At 39.5% G+C, this 17910-nt stretch overlaps 1 protein-coding gene across 2 annotated transcripts; it reads left to right on the top strand.

Moving 5' to 3' along the window:
• The first annotated feature begins 1992 nt into the window (after positions 1-1992).
• On the top strand, positions 1993-17575 carry tst (superkiller complex helicase subunit twister). 2 transcript variants are annotated; one of them, XM_089836376.1, is made up of 20 exons: positions 1993-2233; positions 2379-2485; positions 2648-2850; positions 2953-3131; positions 3194-3247; positions 3652-3798; positions 3871-4016; positions 4078-4224; positions 4933-5017; positions 5119-5225; positions 5373-5519; positions 6092-6401; positions 7271-7381; positions 8028-8258; positions 8830-9102; positions 9731-10050; positions 12825-13020; positions 14834-15307; positions 17161-17389; positions 17468-17575. In XM_089836376.1, the coding sequence occupies exons 1-19, from the start codon at positions 2132-2134 to the stop codon at positions 17359-17361; spliced, it is 3540 nt and encodes a 1179-aa protein (XP_089692502.1). In that variant the 5' UTR covers positions 1993-2131; the 3' UTR covers positions 17362-17389; positions 17468-17575. The 2 variants fall into 2 exon arrangements, with proteins under 2 accessions (XP_089692502.1, XP_089692501.1); XM_089836375.1 differs by having other exon boundaries at positions 17161-17575.
• The last annotated feature ends 335 nt before the right edge of the window (positions 17576-17910 follow it).

Below are 17910 nucleotides of genomic sequence, written 5' to 3'. Positions count from 1 at the left end.
GTACGAGAGTTGTAATCAAAAGCTGTGGATAAGCACCCGTACTATCGTGTACAAGTATTTTTCAACAAAATTGTGTCGTACGCGATGCGCTATTAGTTTGATCTGGTCTGTAGTAGTAGTAGTATTAGTAATAACCTCGTTTCTTTCGTCGTTCGTCTGAAGGGAGAGGATTGTGATAATCATATATTTGCATGGTGCTGTTAAGGTTCATTTTTAAGAGAGAGGATTATAGTACTTAAGTTAAGCATTGCGAGTTGTGTGAATTAGATTTTGATAACTATCTATACCAGTACCTTTGTTTATCATTAAAATTATGAATACTAATAAGATGAGCTCTATCATATAGAATTAATTTATATGGGATATTTCATACACCTTTTAAAATTCTCGCACTTTTGGCCATTGGATTGTTTGAACCAAATTTATAGTAATTTAAAATGGCTTAAATAAAAGAACGCTTTGCTAATTAAATGAATTCAGTAGTTGGAGCCACAAGAACGATGGAGAGTTAATCTGGTGGTGGCCATCTTGTTTTCAAAGTATTTTTGCAATAAACGAGAAACGCGTATGTAGGGTATCAGAAATTCAATCGACTGTGTTTTCTGTGGCCAATTCAATCCGTGGGAGAATTGAAGTTTACTTTTTCTTGCAAATCTGTATTTGTTTTTATCAGCATTTGTCGATATGCTCAATGGTATTACAGCATTTCAGATTTAATCGATGTTGAACGTAATCTTTTCTTTGAAGGAAAAGGGAACTTAGGGAAGTCGCTGATGAATATAGGACCGTGTGGTGGCGCGTGTAAGAAATTGTCTCTCGATAAATTGCCCCTCTCTGATTGGATCCGCAAACCGTGTTTTTTGTTGGAAAGGGACGCCTTACAATAGCTAAAGCTGGAGATACGTACTTCCCCCTATTTACTTCTGCTAATGGGATTATTATCAGTTATTGAAATAATAATACAAGGCTTCAAAATCATATTTCCAATTAGTTACATTTATCGATTTCTTATCTCTAAAATGAATCGAGAGCAAACATTGTAAAAACACTTATTTAAAAAGCAATAAAAAAATCCCAATGTTAACGACCTTGCCTAGAAGTAATGATTACATTTCTCATTATTAAACTTGCACGGTTTCTAATAAGTTAAGGAAAACAACAAATAGAAAGTTTCATTTACGTTATAATATACAATATGTAAAATAATCCATATATACACGCATAGATGACATTTTAAAAATTATACAGTATATCATAACAAAAGAAAAAATAAGTTTTAATAAATTATTTTATTATTAATTTTATTGACTCTTCAAAACCGCTTAAAAGTGTTACGTATTTAATTTATAAATAAGTGTTAAAGTATATTTATATGCGAAGTTTTCCGTTGGGCTTGTTCTAAATAATGAATTTAATTCTGAAATTTTCAAATACGTGCTCGTAAGTCGTAATAATTAAGTTCAACCACAGCCAACTTAATCACGCGCTTACGAACGCTAGCTACTATATTCGACAGTCAACAGCACAATTTTATGGTTGTTTAACTATTAATCTATGTGTCGTAAATATTTCTAGTGTGTTTTCTATTTTGCTACATGATTTTTATAATGAATTTTTTGCCCCAACGGTTTAATCTACATTTAGGCGTCACGGTTCAAACAGTCTGGGAAATAGCACACTTCCTCTGGTCCAAAACTAGTTTATTAATTGCTTGGACTAGTTTTTTAATTCAAGAAGTGGGGGTTATTGGTCCTCGGGACCAGTTTATTAATTGTAAATCTATAGGAGAACAAAGGCTGGGACCAGTCAGGAGACCAGTAAATTATTTCGGGCACTAGGGGGGGTCACTGGTCCCAAGGACTAGTTTAAAAAATATCCTTATTTCCCTGACTGAAAAACGATGTATTCAAATTTCCCGCTATTTATGGTGCCTTAGCCTCCTGGATGATCATAAACTACTTGTCTGCTCTAATGTCTGCACATCGAACCTAATGTTTTCAAGTTGAATTTTAACATGTGTCGGGTTTAAATTGTTAGACTCCGTACAAATATTTAAAGTTCAAATTGTGTACATTTTTTGCCAATAAAATTAGGCGTAAGTGTATGTTGCAAAGCGCCATAAAATCGGAAAATGGAGTTTGTAAAAGGTATTCTCGATTTACATCATGGCATAAGTCCGGCTACTCATGATGTAAGGCTACGGTTGGAAGAAAGAGCGGTACCAAGTTGCTCTGTAAGTTTGACATTGATTGCTTGCAGTATTAAAATATTTAAATGTTAATAATTTTAAATTTAATAGAGGGATCTTAAAAGTTAGAAACCTCAAAGTACCAAAAAAAAACCTCGTTAATTAACGTAATGGAATTTTATTTTGACAGCTGCCATTTGGTTTTCCTCCTATTCAAGAAGATTTAACTGATCAGCTTAATAATCTATTGGATTTTCCTGAAAAACTTTCAATTCACAGCTTGGATTTTGTACAAAAGTAATTAAGCTTTGTGACTTGTGATATATTACAGTTGTCTTCAAAAACGCCTTCCAAAAGCATTCCATTCCACATCTTTCCACCCTAAGCTCAGAAACATTTTCTAAAATTCCAATTGAAAGGAGTTATAAAACTCTTTGCATTTGTAAAATATTTTTCTAGAACTCTACCTCGATCTCCCAATCCAAAGTCTCTGTACCACTTTGACATCTTACCTCCACCAACGACCCTTCAGGTTGAAAGGGATTCCTCTACGGGCTTGATTGTAGACTTTGTTGAAGTTGTCAAACCAGATAATGTCACCAAGACGTCAACAGAACACGAAGAAAACCAAAGTAGCTTATTGTCAAATAGTTTATTTGAAGGTACCTTAATTTTTACTTTTGCGCGATTTAGAGCTGCAAAAGTATTAGTGTGACTCCTGCTGGCTGGGCGCCCTTAAACTTACCATTTTTTATTTGCAACAGAGTTTTTGATTTCACCATTGGGTACCATAAATGCTTCGAGCGACAACGGACTCCTCGATGCTACATTTGATATCTCCGAAGTTTTAACTGAACATGGTATTTCGTTAGAAGATGATCGAGTGGATCACAGCAAAAAAGCAAATAGTCAATCATCAAATTCCAAGAAGCAACATGCTCAGGTTCACTACTTTCTAGATTAAGGTAAGTTATTATAATACTGAATTATGGCGTACTTTTAAAGGAAACATTGGAAATGGAAAATTCAAGCTTGGACATTAATGAAATTATGAAAAATGTAAGTATTTAATTTAGAAATTATTATGTTCTGTTAAGGAAACTGTATACTGAGCTAGGTATTGTTAGTCGTTTGGTTTGGAGTATTTACAATAGGCCAGTCGCGAGCAATAGATATTTTTCACCAGATGGCGGCACAGTTATGACGTCTTCCCTTTTCGAAGTGTTTTTTATAAAATACAAAGTATTTAAAATTACCAAAACATTAAAGCAAGTCTCGGCTGTCGTTTGGTTTAAACAAATGCCATTAGATGCTCCCATAATCGAGTGGTGGAGTTGAGTGGTGCAAATTATCCCATTAGTGTTTCACATTGAAGCCAACATACATCATGTTAACATATTTTGTGAACTGATATTCTATAAAAGATCAAAACATAAAATTTAATAATTTTTTATGCATGAAAGAAACCAGAGATCCCAGTCCTGGCCATTAGTGACACCAGAACATCGACTGAAACTAGTTTCTCTAAATTGTATAAGTGGGCCGTGTATGTAAATGTCATACAACCGGTTGACAATTTCCATACACTTTTGCCTAAAATGGCACGAGAGGTTGGTATAAACACATTACTGTAATGCGACTTGAAACAATTTTATTCATGTGTTGCGTGCGTTAATGTTTAGTGGCCTTTTGAACTTGACACATTTCAAAAACAAGCCATATTAAAACTAGAGTCGCACGACAGTGTTTTTGTAGCTGCTCACACTTCAGCAGGAAAAACTGTTGTTGCAGAATATGCAATTGCGCTTGCTCTAAAACACGGAACTAGGTTAGATAGTCGTTGAAGTTTGAGTAGGAGAGGTTGGAATTAAAAACTTTTGGTTGTACAGGGTGATTTATACATCTCCTGTTAAGGCATTGTCAAATCAGAAATTCAGAGATTTTAAAATGACTTTCTCCGATGTTGGACTCTTGACTGGTGATATTCAAATTAATGAAAAAGCTTCGTGTATTATCATGACGACAGAAATTCTCAGGTTTGAACCTTTTTAAGCATTTTTCATCAGTTTTCTTAGCATTGCAAATTATTATAAATGGTATTACATTCTCAACTTGTAGTGAAGAGTCATGGTTAGATTCAAATAAATAATAAATTTATATATCCAAGTAATTAAGGGGGAAAGGGTTAAAAGATCTTCCTTGATGGCACCACCAAACGAGAGTGGGTGGTGCCCTCTATTGGTAGAAATATGAACTGTTTGTTAAGGAAAATCGCGGGTTCAGTGGATCCACTGCAAGGTGACTTTCCTTACGAACTCCAGTTTTAGCTTGGCAAAAGCAGGAGGCATTTGTGGGCGTATTTATAAGTGCACTTATAAATCCCGCCCACTATCTTTCGCCAAGCTTAACCCGGAGTTCAGGAAAAACGTCACCTTGTAGGGGATTCACTGGACATTCGCTTTGCTTTTATGGTTTTGAATAATGCTAAACTGTTTAGAAAATATACCCAAACACTGTCCCTTTGTGTCCTACTTCGCGTAAGCTCAATCTGTTGGTTATAGTGGAAATTATATGCCACTCACAAAGCCATAGTTGTAAGCTTTAACTATATTTATGGGCGCTAGTTTCACTGAAAATGAAAAAAATTAGACCTTTTTGGGCTTTAGTTGAACTCTGCTTGTGCACCCATAGAGTCAAAACATATTGAATTAAATTAATGTAGAAAACTTATGCTCAAACTACAGATCGATGCTGTATAGAAGTGCCGAAACAATTCGAGACTTAGAATGGGTGATATTTGATGAAGTCCATTACATAAATGATCCAGAGGTGAGAAAACATACTTATTTGATCTCTAAGAAGCTCTTAGTGATTGCTTGACATCATTGATATTTGTAAGAAAGGATTTACTTTACTATATATTTGCATAGCGTGGAGTTGTTTGGGAAGAAGTCCTTATTATGCTTCCTGAACAAGTCAAATTAGTTATGCTTAGCGCAACCGTGTCGAATACAATGGAATTAGCAGATTGGGTTGGGTAAGTTTGTATAAACTATTCTTGATATATTTTACTATGACTGGGAGATAGGGGTTTTTTGTAATATGTCAGAAAAATATTTCATAAACTCTCTAATAACGAAAATAATCTCCGGAACTTATTTTTGGTACGAACTTTTCCATACAGGAGGACCAAAAATAAGAAAATTTATGTGATAAGCACTTTAAAGAGACCAGTTCCTTTAGAACACTATCTATATACTGGAAGTATAGGAAAAACACAAAATGAAAAGTTCTTAATAGTCGACTCCAATAATCAGTTTTTAGATCACAAGTAAGATTGTTTGCAAAAAGAATATGATTTTTTTACAAGTCTGAGGCTAAAAGGGACTAGCAAATGAGTTAAATACGGACTTGTTGCATTACCCGAGTTTCCTTTAGGACTTTACTGTAGACAATCAATATTATAAAGTATTAAGTTGAAGCGTCTCATTTTTGTTTACTAGCTTGATTTGTAGGAAAAGTTCTAATTCCTCGGGGACATCTTGTTTAGTATTTCAAAGGGTGCAAAAGTTCTAATTCCTCGGGACCATCTTGTTTAGTATTCCGAAGGGTGCTAAAGTTCTATTTCTTCGGGGACATCTTGTTTAGTATTTCGAAGGGTGCAAAAGTTCTAATTCCTCGGGACCATCTTGTTTAGTATTCCGAAGGGTGCTAAAGTTCTGTTTCTTCGAAACCGTCTTGTTTAGTATTTCAAAGGGTGCAAAAGTTCTAACACCTCGGGGCCATCTTGTTTAGTATTTGCCACTTTTGCTAGTTCCTTTAACAATATATTCAAAGTGTAGTTACAAGGACTATTAAATATTGCCCCAAATTTCTGAATATCCGTTTTAAACTACGTATTAGATTTAATCAAGCGAAAGATGTGAAAGAAGAGCGAGTGAGCAAAAGTTCCCAAAACTATGGTAGTAAAGGAACAAAATATCACGTTTCGTTAAACCAAGACAAGAATATTTATCGGGGACTAATCGCGCATTTACAAAAGAATGATAAATTGCCAGTTATTTGTTTCACACTCTCCCGAAAACGGTGCAATTTGAGCGCCGAGCTATTGAGTGGTTTAGATTTGACAACAGCCACTGAAAAATCGGCAATTCACAAGTTTTTCAGAAAAAGTATATCGAATCTTAAACCACCTGATCAGAAGCTTCCACAGGTAATTAATAAAATACGTAGATAAGGTAAAAACCTAAGGTTTCTTGACTAAATGCACACTTCTTTACCTAAATAGTAACCCTATGACGTGTTATCAATAATTACGTCATCGTCATTAAGCCTTTAAGCATTGATTTTCTCTATAAAGCATTATTAAAAAACTAAAGGATGCTTTAACTGCTATATCTCCAACTTAGGCCGATTTCAAGCCTAGATGGCGTTGTTTAGTTTGTTAATTTTTTTGATTTAAGCAAGTAGTCCACTTCAGCGTGGGAAATAAGGCGGTGGCACAGGGCAAATGACCAGTTTAAAAAATGCCTGGACCAGTTTAAAAATTAAATCGGAGGGGGGTCAGTGGTCCACGGGACCACTAAGAAAATTCAAGGGTAACCAGAGTTCAGACATTATCTCAACTATTTTAACTACCCACTTCTTTAGTTTAGCAGACGACGCGCCCTGGTCAATGGTCATGGACCAGTTTATTTATTCCAGGCCAGGGGGGTCGCTGGCCCAATGTCCAGTTTTAAAAAAATCCTTATTTCCCACCCTGGTCCACTTAGCCTTGCGAAACCGTATCGTTACCGTTTTAAGTTCGTAAATCATCCGAAAGAGGGCGCCCATTACCTAAGTCCGAAAGCATTGTTTAAGAAACGTTATCAGATGGCGTTCTGTTCGTATTCGGATACGTGACGTCACGTTAACGATACGGTTTCGCAAGGCTTAGTGGACTACTTGCTTTAGAGATCTCAGTCAGCTACAGTATTTAACATGAGCAATCTAAATTATGAATTTAAAGCACATTTTTTTCGCTGTATCCAAGCAACCACATCTAGTTAAGTAATCTCACAGTCTATGATTATCGTTAAATAGATACTTTGCATGGAAAATTACCTGAAACAAGGATTTGGTATTCACCATAGTGGAATTCTTCCTGTACTGAAGGAAATTGTCGAAATGCTTTTTCAGGAGGGTCTAATTAAAGTAAGGTTCTAACCAGCTTCAATTTAACCTAAAGGCTCTTTCAGACGATCCAACTTTTTGACTCAGCTTGATGGGTCAACTCGAGTTGAATCAACTAGTTGGATCGTGTGAATAGACGCTGGATGAGTTGAGTCACCAAAAAAGTTGGATAGGAAAAATTGGATCAGTGACCCAATTTTTTCTGACTCAACTTTTTAAGTTCATTTCTCCAGCCAATCAAAATGAATTAGAAAAAAAGCCTTTTTCGCGGGTTATTTCGTAAGTGCCAAGGTAGGTGGCGCTTAAAAAGTTCCATTTGGCGGTAAAAGTTTAGTCGTGTGAATAGGAAGGATTTATTTCACTTTTCCCTTCAAAAGTTGGGCAAGTTGATACAACTTTTTGACCCATCGAGCTGAGTCAAAAAGTTGGATCGTCTGAAAGAGCCTTAAGGCCAATAATGTAATACAGCCTAGAAAAAGTGTCTAAATAGTTCAGAGGTCGTGTAATATAAATAAAGCTTAGATGCGTTTAGAGAAAGCGCCATAGCACTTGTTACCTATGATTGTAAAGAACAGAACCTACAATTCTAGCTGCTTGTTCCAGCTTTATCTTCGTGGATTATTTGACAGTTTGGGGAATAAACACAGCTACTTTTTAATATACAAAGGTTTTATTCGCGACGGAAACATTTTCAATGGGAGTTAACATGCCTGCGAGATCGGTTGTCTTTGATAGCATCCGGAAGCACGATGGTAAAGAGTTTCGTCCTCTTATTTCATCCGAGTATATTCAAATGGCAGGAAGAGCCGGAAGAAGGGGTCTAGATACCACTGGAACTGTTATTATCCTTATAAAAGGAGAAATGCCACCAATTGCTACCTTGAAAGTCATGATGCTGGTAAGAAATTTCGTGCTGTTTATTAAGCCTTGGCGTGTTCGTGATTTAAAGTAATTCAATTAAGTTTCGGCTGTGGTTTAGTTTAAAAAAAATGCCACTAGATGCTCCCATAATCGAGGGATGGAGTTGAAAGGCCCTCTAAGCTTAGCATAGGCTAGTTTTAGCTACGCCCTCGACTTTAACGAGTTCTGATTGGTTCCTGCCTTTGGCGGAGTAAAATTGGTGGGTAGAAGGTGGTTTAGTTTAAAAAAATGCCACTAGATGCTCCCATAATCGAGGGGTGGAGTTGAAAGGCCCTCTAAGCTTAGCAAAGGCTAGCTTTAGCTACGCCCTCGACTTTAACGAGTTCTGATTGGTTCCTGCCTTTGGTTGAGTAAAATTGGTGTGTAGAAGATTACTCAGCATGTTAGGGGAGCCACAGGAACAGACATTTACTTTAAAACATGTCTCTCGAGCCTAGAAACATTTCGGATAGGGCCATTGAGTAATTCTCTCGAAATTATTGCTCGGCTTAGTACTTGGTCCAGCCCTAGTTTCATTTATTTTCAAATACGTTTCCCTTACGTCACAGGGCAAACCTCCCATTATGGAATCGAAATTCAGGATTACGTACAGCATGGTTTTGAATCTACTTAGAGCTCGACAGTTAAAAGTCGAAGAGGTTCTTAAGAGATCGTTTCGAGAAGCCGGTATGCAAAGGGCCAAAGGTGAAACGGAGCTACAGCTCAAGTTGTTGACTAATGAACTTGCCAGTATCATTCCCCTTGAATGCGCTTATTGTGAAGATATTGATTCGTACTATACTGCCTTACAATCCTACGCAGACCTCAGGACTCAATTTATCGTGAGACATTTTTAAATCCAATATGTATTTCCAATAGAGTGCTGTCAGAAGCGCCGGTGTGACGTCACCCATGCTGTTTTCCCATAAAGAAAAAAGCGGTAACTGTCATAGCCGCCCATTGCTAAAGGCAGACTCGTGACGTTTAACCTTGGATCTGACGTCACAACTGACAGCACTCTATAGCATTTTCTAGTTATTGATGTAGAGTATTCAACTCTCGATCCATTTAGTGACTTAGGGAGTAGTGTTAAATAGTTTAGCGAGCTATCTGAAGTGAAGTTGTTGTAAAGGGTTAATGTGAACAAGCCAGAAGTCTTAGATGTCATTTAGTTTATAAGATATGTTCCAAAAGTATGACACTTCCTATGACTCGTAACTTGAACTAGTCCGAGAACGACAAGCGAGAATTGACTACACTCGGTTTTACAGTCCATCTTCATATTTAGTCTGAACTTACTAAGCCTTTGACAGCCGCCTCACCAGGCGTCGCTTTACGAGAATCTATGACCTACGTCACTTCATGACAAGCTCCAGTTTCTAAGTTACCAGTGACAAGCTTATGGAACATATCTTGTGAACTCACGATTAGAGTTAGAACTTTATAGATTACCAATTACTTTTTCCATAGAATCACCTTTTAGCTACTGACAATGGGAAATTGTTCTACACTGGACGCGTCATTACCATATCAACCGGGCAACACCCGAATGTTTTAGCCACTATTCTAAATTGTAATTATCAGAAGAGAACTGTCGGTGTATTTTGTTTGACAAGAAAAGATAAAGCGGTGGATGCTAAGAAAGCCATTTCCTCACAACCATTCACAAATAAAATTTACCATGACAAGAAGGGTGGCTATGATGTTCTACTGAACATGGATATTCAGTGTATTACCAAAATATCGCCGACTGTCATAACACTAAGCAAGAAAAAGTCGCAGAAGTTAAGGTATGTTCACTATGTAAAGCAAATCTCGGGACGGGTGTGGTTTAGTTGCGAAAAATGCCACTAGATGGCTCTCCCATAGTCGAGGGGTGGAGTTGACTGACCCATTTAGCTTAGCAAAGGCTAGTTTTAGCTCCGCCCTCGACATTAACGAGTTCTGATGGGTCCATAGTCGAGGGGTGGAGTTGAAAGGCCCTCTAAGCTTAGCAAAGGCTAGTTTTAGCTCCGCCCTCGACATTAACGAGTTCTGATGGGTCCATAGTCGAGGGGTGGAGTTGAAAGGCCCTCTAAGCTTAGCAAAGGCTAGTTTTAGCTCCGCCCTCGACATTAACGAGTTCTGATGGGTCCATAGTCGAGGGGTGGAGTTGAAAGGCCCTCTAAGCTTAGCAAAGGCTAGTTTTAGCTCCGCCCTCGACATTAACGAGTTCTGATGGGTCCATAGTCGAGGGGTGGAGTTGAAAGGCCCTCTAAGCTTAGCAAAGGCTAGTTTTAGCTCCGCCCTCGACATTAACGAGTTCTGATGGGTCCATAGTCGAGGGGTGGAGTTGAAAGGCCCTCTAAGCTTAGCAAAGGCTAGTTTTAGCTCCGCCCTCGACATTAACGAGTTCTGATGGGTCCATAGTCGAGGGGTGGAGTTGAAAGGCCCTCTAAGCTTAGCAAAGGCTAGTTTTAGCTCCGCCCTCGACATTAACGAGTTCTGATGGGTCCATAGTCGAGGGGTGGAGTTGAAAGGCCCTCTAAGCTTAGCAAAGGCTAGTTTTAGCTCCGCCCTCGACATTAACGAGTTCTGATGGGTCCATAGTCGAGGGGTGGAGTTGAAAGGCCCTCTAAGCTTAGCAAAGGCTAGTTTTAGCTCCGCCCTCGACATTAACGAGTTCTGATGGGTCCATAGTCGAGGGGTGGAGTTGAAAGGCCCTCTAAGCTTAGCAAAGGCTAGTTTTAGCTCCGCCCTCGACATTAACGAGTTCTGATGGGTCCATAGTCGAGGGGTGGAGTTGAAAGGCCCTCTAAGCTTAGCAAAGGCTAGTTTTAGCTCCGCCCTCGACATTAACGAGTTCTGATGGGTCCATAGTCGAGGGGTGGAGTTGAAAGGCCCTCTAAGCTTAGCAAAGGCTAGTTTTAGCTCCGCCCTCGACATTAACGAGTTCTGATGGGTCCATAGTCGAGGGGTGGAGTTGAAAGGCCCTCTAAGCTTAGCAAAGGCTAGTTTTAGCTCCGCCCTCGACATTAACGAGTTCTGATGGGTCCATAGTCGAGGGGTGGAGTTGAAAGGCCCTCTAAGCTTAGCAAAGGCTAGTTTTAGCTCCGCCCTCGACATTAACGAGTTCTGATGGGTCCATAGTCGAGGGGTGGAGTTGAAAGGCCCTCTAAGCTTAGCAAAGGCTAGTTTTAGCTCCGCCCTCGACATTGACGAGTTCTGATGGGTCCATAGTCGAGGGGTGGAGTTGAAAGGCCCTCTAAGCTTAGCAAAGGCTAGTTTTAGCTCCGCCCTCGACATTAACGAGTTCTGATGGGTCCATAGTCGAGGGGTGGAGTTGAAAGGCCCTCTAAGCTTAGCAAAGGCTAGTTTTAGCTCCGCCCTCGACATTAACGAGTTCTGATGGGTCCATAGTCGAGGGGTGGAGTTGAAAGGCCCTCTAAGCTTAGCAAAGGCTAGTTTTAGCTCCGCCCTCGACATTAACGAGTTCTGATGGGTCCATAGTCGAGGGGTGGAGTTGAAAGGCCCTCTAAGCTTAGCAAAGGCTAGTTTTAGCTCCGCCCTCGACATTAACGAGTTCTGATGGGTCCATAGTCGAGGGGTGGAGTTGAAAGGCCCTCTAAGCTTAGCAAAGGCTAGTTTTAGCTCCGCCCTCGACATTAACGAGTTCTGATGGGTCCATAGTCGAGGGGTGGAGTTGAAAGGCCCTCTAAGCTTAGCAAAGGCTAGTTTTAGCTCCGCCCTCGACATTAACGAGTTCTGATGGGTCCATAGTCGAGGGGTGGAGTTGAAAGGCCCTCTAAGCTTAGCAAAGGCTAGTTTTAGCTCCGCCCTCGACATTAACGAGTTCTGATGGGTCCATAGTCGAGGGGTGGAGTTGAAAGGCCCTCTAAGCTTAGCAAAGGCTAGTTTTAGCTCCGCCCTCGACATTAACGAGTTCTGATGGGTCCATAGTCGAGGGGTGGAGTTGAAAGGCCCTCTAAGCTTAGCAAAGGCTAGTTTTAGCTCCGCCCTCGACATTAACGAGTTCTGATGGGTCCATAGTCGAGGGGTGGAGTTGAAAGGCCCTCTAAGCTTAGCAAAGGCTAGTTTTAGCTCCGCCCTCGACATTAACGAGTTCTGATGGGTCCATAGTCGAGGGGTGGAGTTGAAAGGCCCTCTAAGCTTAGCAAAGGCTAGTTTTAGCTCCGCCCTCGACATTAACGAGTTCTGATGGGTCCATAGTCGAGGGGTGGAGTTGAAAGGCCCTCTAAGCTTAGCAAAGGCTAGTTTTAGCTCCGCCCTCGACATTAACGAGTTCTGATGGGTCCATAGTCGAGGGGTGGAGTTGAAAGGCCCTCTAAGCTTAGCAAAGGCTAGTTTTAGCTCCGCCCTCGACATTAACGAGTTCTGATGGGTCCATAGTCGAGGGGTGGAGTTGAAAGGCCCTCTAAGCTTAGCAAAGGCTAGGTTTAGCTCCGCCCTCAACATTAACGAGTTCTGATGGGTTCCTGCCTTTAGCCAGAATGTTAGGAGCGCCACTTCCTTTATTGAAAGCTTGGTGGGTAGGGCTATAAATTTACTATGGAATTTTTCGTAGAAATGAAGCTGTAGAAGATCTTGGTTTGGCCATGCAGCCCGATTTGCAAGCGATTGCGGACGACTTAAAGGTATTGCCATGGTGCTCGGTATCAGAGCTGGACTTGGAGTTGGTAGAAATGAGGAAAGAACTTTCCTCGAATGAAGTTGTTTTGGAGAGTTTTTCATGCATTAGATGCCCTCAGTTTACCGAACATGTAAGTTTCAAAATTTCATTTTTAATTTTTCTTAATTGCTTTACAATGGAAAATCATAGGCTTATAATCGTTAATCATAATTGCCGAACCGAACCATAAGTGTGTATTTTTGCCGATTTTGAAAGTTTGCATATGTTAGGCCTAAATTAGACCATTTTCGAAATTTTTCCAACCGTCGCTCTCACAAAGCATGGATTAACTAACGCTAGGGATTGTTCACTAACTTGGTTTCCCATGTAATTCTATCGCCAACTACATGTTCCGAATTATTCCTTGATTCCCCTCTTCATTCCCCCAATTTATTGGACCAAAACGGATGTAGATATAGCGCCATCTCTCGGCAAAATAAATCGTTTTGCCCAATTTAGGCAGTATTTCAATTTTGACGTCATAGACCACATGATATTTGGTCCAAATTTCTTATAACTTCCTGTTAGGGATAGTAGCTGCTGCTAGGCGGCGTTTGGAACATGCATGCGTTATCTTTTTGGGGGAACGAACTATCCCTAGCGTTAGTTAATCCATGCACAAAGAGAAGAACGCGAAAAGTTTAATCTCATGGTACTTTCGCAAAGGCTTAAGCTAAATCGTGCATCTAACCCTTATCCCGATTTTTCCAGTACATTCTTCAAATCTTCAGTTTAGTGTTTCGATTCCGAAACAAAGTTAGAATGCTACATTTCATTTGAGATTTTTTAGACCAAATATCGGCAATCTTGAATATCAGTTTTTAATGTTTCGGCGAGTTTTAGGCCTATTTTACCTATACATGGTAATAAAATCGCCTATTTTGAACACTCCATCATGGATTAACTAACGCTAGGGATTGTTCACTAACTTGGTTTCCCATGTAATTCTATCGCCAACTACATGTTCCGAATTATTCCTTGATTCCCCTCTTCATTCCCCCAATTTATTGGACCAAAACGGATGTAGATATAGCGCCATCTCTCGGCAAAATAAATCGTTTTGCCCAATTTAGGCAGTATTTCAATTTTGACGTCATAGACCACATGATATTTGGTCCAAATTTCTTATAACTTCCTGTTAGGGATAGTAGCTGCTGCTAGGCGGCGTTTGGAACATGCATGCGTTATCTTTTTGGGGGAACGAACTATCCCTAGCGTTAGTTAATCCATGCACAAAGAGAAGAACGCGAAAAGTTTAATCTCATGGTACTTTCGCAAAGGCTTAAGCTAAATCGTGCATCTAACCCTTATCCCGATTTTTCCAGTACATTCTTCAAATCTTCAGTTTAGTGTTTCGATTCCGAAACAAAGTTAGAATGCTACATTTCATTTGAGATTTTTTAGACCAAATATCGGCAATCTTGAATATCAGTTTTTAATGTTTCGGCGAGTTTTAGGCCTATTTTACCTATACATGGTAATAAAATCGCCTATTTTGAACACTCCATCATGGATTAACTAACGCTAGGGATTGTTCACTAACTTGGTTTCCCATGTAATTCTATCGCCAACTACATGTTCCGAATTATTCCTTGATTCCCCTCTTCATTCCCCCAATTTATTGGACCAAAACGGATGTAGATATAGCGCCATCTCTCGGCAAAATAAATCGTTTTGCCCAATTTAGGCAGTATTTCAATTTTGACGTCATAGACCACATGATATTTGGTCCAAATTTCTTATAACTTCCTGTTAGGGATAGTAGCTGCTGCTAGGCGGCGTTTGGAACATGCATGCGTTATCTTTTTGGGGGAACGAACTATCCCTAGCGTTAGTTAATCCATGACTCCATGCTCCTCTAACGTCAATAATATGTGGAATGGCACCCATTTTTCTATCGGCAGTATAAACTCTCTTTGCAAAACCTGATAATAAAAGACAAATTGAACCAAACCAAGAGGCTTCTCTCAGATGAGAACCTTCAACTTCTACCAAACTATAAAAGTTGCGTGGAAGTTCTCACTGAATTGGGTTACATTAGTGAACAGCGAATGTTGCACATGAAGGGATTGGTTGCTTGCGAGATTAGCAACTACGAAATTCTCCTTACGGAGTTGCTTAGTTCAAATTATTTTGCCGATAAAAGTACCGCGGAAATTGCTGGACTTCTGACGTGTTTCGTATTTCAAATGAAGACATCGGTGGAACCCGATATGACGAAACAATTAAAACAAGGCTGTAAAGTCATTCTAGATACAGCTAAATCGATCGAAGCTATTCAAAATAGAAATGGATTGCAAAACGAACCCGACTACAAACTAGTCGAGGAACTAAAGTTTGGGCTTACAATGGTCGTTCATGAATGGGCTAAAGGAGTCGTAAGTCAATCTATCATGCATAAGTAACCCTTCTGGGGCTTAGGTTAGATTCAGAGTAGAGTTAGCCTTGGGTTAGGTTCAGAATTAGAGTTCGTCTTAGGTTAGGTTCAGAATTAGAGTTCGTCTTGGGTTAGGTTCGGAATTGGAGTTAGTCTTGGGTTAGGTTCGGAATTAGAGTTAGTCTTGGGTTAGGCTCGGAATTGGAGTTCGTCTTGGGTTAGGTTCGGAATTAGAGTTAGTCTTGGGTTAGGTTCGGAATTAGAGTTAGTCTTGGGTTAGGTTCGGAATTAGAGTTTGTCTTGGGTTAGCTTCAGAATTAGAGTTTGTCTTGGGTTAGCTTCAGAATTAGAGTTTGTCTTGGGTTAGCTTCAGAATTAGAGTTTGTCTTGGGTTAGCTTCAGAATTAGAGTTCGTCTTGGGTTAGCTTCAGAATTAGAGTTCGTCTTGGGTTAGCTTCAGAATTAGAGTTCGTCTTGGGTTAGCTTCAGAATTAGAGTTCGTCTTGGGTTAGCTTCAGAATTAGAGTTCGTCTTGGGTTAGCTTCAGAATTAGAGTTCGTCTTGGGTTAGCTTCAGAATTAGAGTTCGTCTTGGGTTAGCTTCAGAATTAGAGTTCGTCTTGGGTTAGCTTCAGAATTAGAGTTCGTCTTGGGTTAGCTTCAGAATTAGAGTTCGTCTTGGGTTAGCTTCAGAATTAGAGTTCGTCTTGGGTTAGCTTCAGAATTAGAGTTCGTCTTGGGTTAGCTTCAGAATTAGAGTTCGTCTTGGGTTAGCTTCAGAATTAGAGTTCGTCTTGGGTTAGCTTCAGAATTAGAGTTCGTCTTGGGTTAGCTTCAGAATTAGAGTTCGTCTTGGGTTAGCTTCAGAATTAGAGTTCGTCTTGGGTTAGCTTCAGAATTAGAGTTCGTCTTGGGTTAGCTTCAGAATTAGAGTTCGTCTTGGGTTAGCTTCAGAATTAGAGTTCGTCTTGGGTTAGCTTCAGAATTAGAGTTCGTCTTGGGTTAGCTTCAGAATTAGAGTTCGTCTTGGGTTAGCTTCAGAATTAGAGTTCGTCTTGGGTTAGCTTCAGAATTAGAGTTCGTCTTGGGTTAGCTTCAGAATTAGAGTTCGTCTTGGGTTAGCTTCAGAATTAGAGTTCGTCTTGGGTTAGCTTCAGAATTAGAGTTCGTCTTGGGTTAGCTTCAGAATTAGAGTTCGTCTTGGGTTAGCTTCAGAATTGGAGTTCGTCTTGGGTTAGCTTCAGAATTAGAGTTCGTCTTGGGTTAGCTTCAGAATTAGAGTTCGTCTTGGGTTAGCTTCAGAATTAGAGTTCGTCTTGGGTTAGCTTCAGAATTAGAGTTCGTCTTGGGTTAGCTTCAGAATTAGAGTTCGTCTTGGGTTAGCTTCAGAATTAGAGTTCGTCTTGGGTTAGCTTCAGAATTAGAGTTCGTCTTGGGTTAGCTTCAGAATTAGAGTTCGTCTTGGGTTAGCTTCAGAATTAGAGTTCGTCTTGGGTTAGCTTCAGAATTAGAGTTCGTCTTGGGTTAGCTTCAGAATTAGAGTTCGTCTTGGGTTAGCTTCAGAATTAGAGTTTGTCTTGGGTTAGCTTCAGAATTAGAGTTCGTCTTGGGTTAGCTTCAGAATTAGAGTTCGTCTTGGGTTAGCTTCAGAATTAGAGTTCGTCTTGGGTTAGCTTCAGAATTAGAGTTCGTCTTGGGTTAGCTTCAGAATTAGAGTTCGTCTTGGGTTAGCTTCAGAATTAGAGTTCGTCTTGGGTTAGCTTCAGAATTAGAGTTAGTCTTGGCTTCAGTTTGGGTCAGGTTGCCGTCTTTTAGCCCTGTCCAAGGTTATTTAAATGTTAAAAAATACTTTTAGGCATTTGCTGAAATTGCCCTTATGACTGACGTAGATGAAGGAATAATAGTAAGAACAATACAACGATTAACGGAGATAATGAAAGATATTCGCAACGCGGCTCACACATTTGGAAACGATACCTTAAAAGCCAAAATGGAAGATGCCATAGAAGCGGTTAAGAGAGATATTGTGTTCACAACAAGTTTATATACGCAGTAAATTCAAATCAGAACAGTGAAAAAATCAAGTATTGCAATTCTATAGGGTTACAGCCTTCTGTAAGAGAAAGGTGAAACATTGATTAACTACGTCACACAATTTACAGGAGGTGATTCGACATGTTGGTTGAGATGAAGAGGTGTGAAGATGTAGAATTTTTTTGTCATTGCTTTTATATTTTATATTTTAAATAAACTTGTCTTGAGTTTTAAAACGTCTTTTTTAAGAACACACTTGAGGTCATGCTGATACATGTCAGTATCACTAAACATTGCCTCTTAGTTTCGGTCTCGTGGTTAATTGAACTAGTTTTTGGGGGTATTAAAGGGGTTATTGCATACCATTTGATGTAAACCATAGCTTGGTAGTGTCAAGTAGTGAGAGAAGTTGATGAAATATAATAATTTGGCGTAATACAACTACATGTCATACAAAAGGCGCCCAGCCGGATTTGAGGTCAGTACAATATTTTTTCACCCTATGAACGCGCAAAAGTAAAAAGGTAAGACGCTGTACAACATCGTTCCGTCAGTGAACCTCTTAAGTATA

This window comes from Phalangium opilio, unplaced genomic scaffold (assembly GCF_054372755.1).
Source record: "Phalangium opilio isolate 3A_F unplaced genomic scaffold, DU_Popi_V2 ptg000042l_1, whole genome shotgun sequence".
Classification (NCBI taxonomy): domain Eukaryota; kingdom Metazoa; phylum Arthropoda; class Arachnida; order Opiliones; family Phalangiidae; genus Phalangium; species Phalangium opilio.
Note: the sequence above shows the minus strand (reverse complement) of the source record. Positions and strands in the feature narration are given on the sequence as shown.

Bases quoted from the DNA above. Each gene is read 5' to 3' on its own strand.
- tst (XM_089836376.1), top strand. From the start codon at position 2,132: ATGGAGTTTGTAAAAGGTATTCTCGATTTACATCATGGCATAAGTCCG. The intron at 5,018-5,118 runs GTGAGAAAACAT...ATATTTGCATAG, and splicing joins ATTACATAAATGATCCAGAG to CGTGGAGTTGTTTGGGAAGA. The intron at 5,226-5,372 runs GTAAGTTTGTAT...TTTTCCATACAG, and splicing joins GAATTAGCAGATTGGGTTGG to GAGGACCAAAAATAAGAAAA.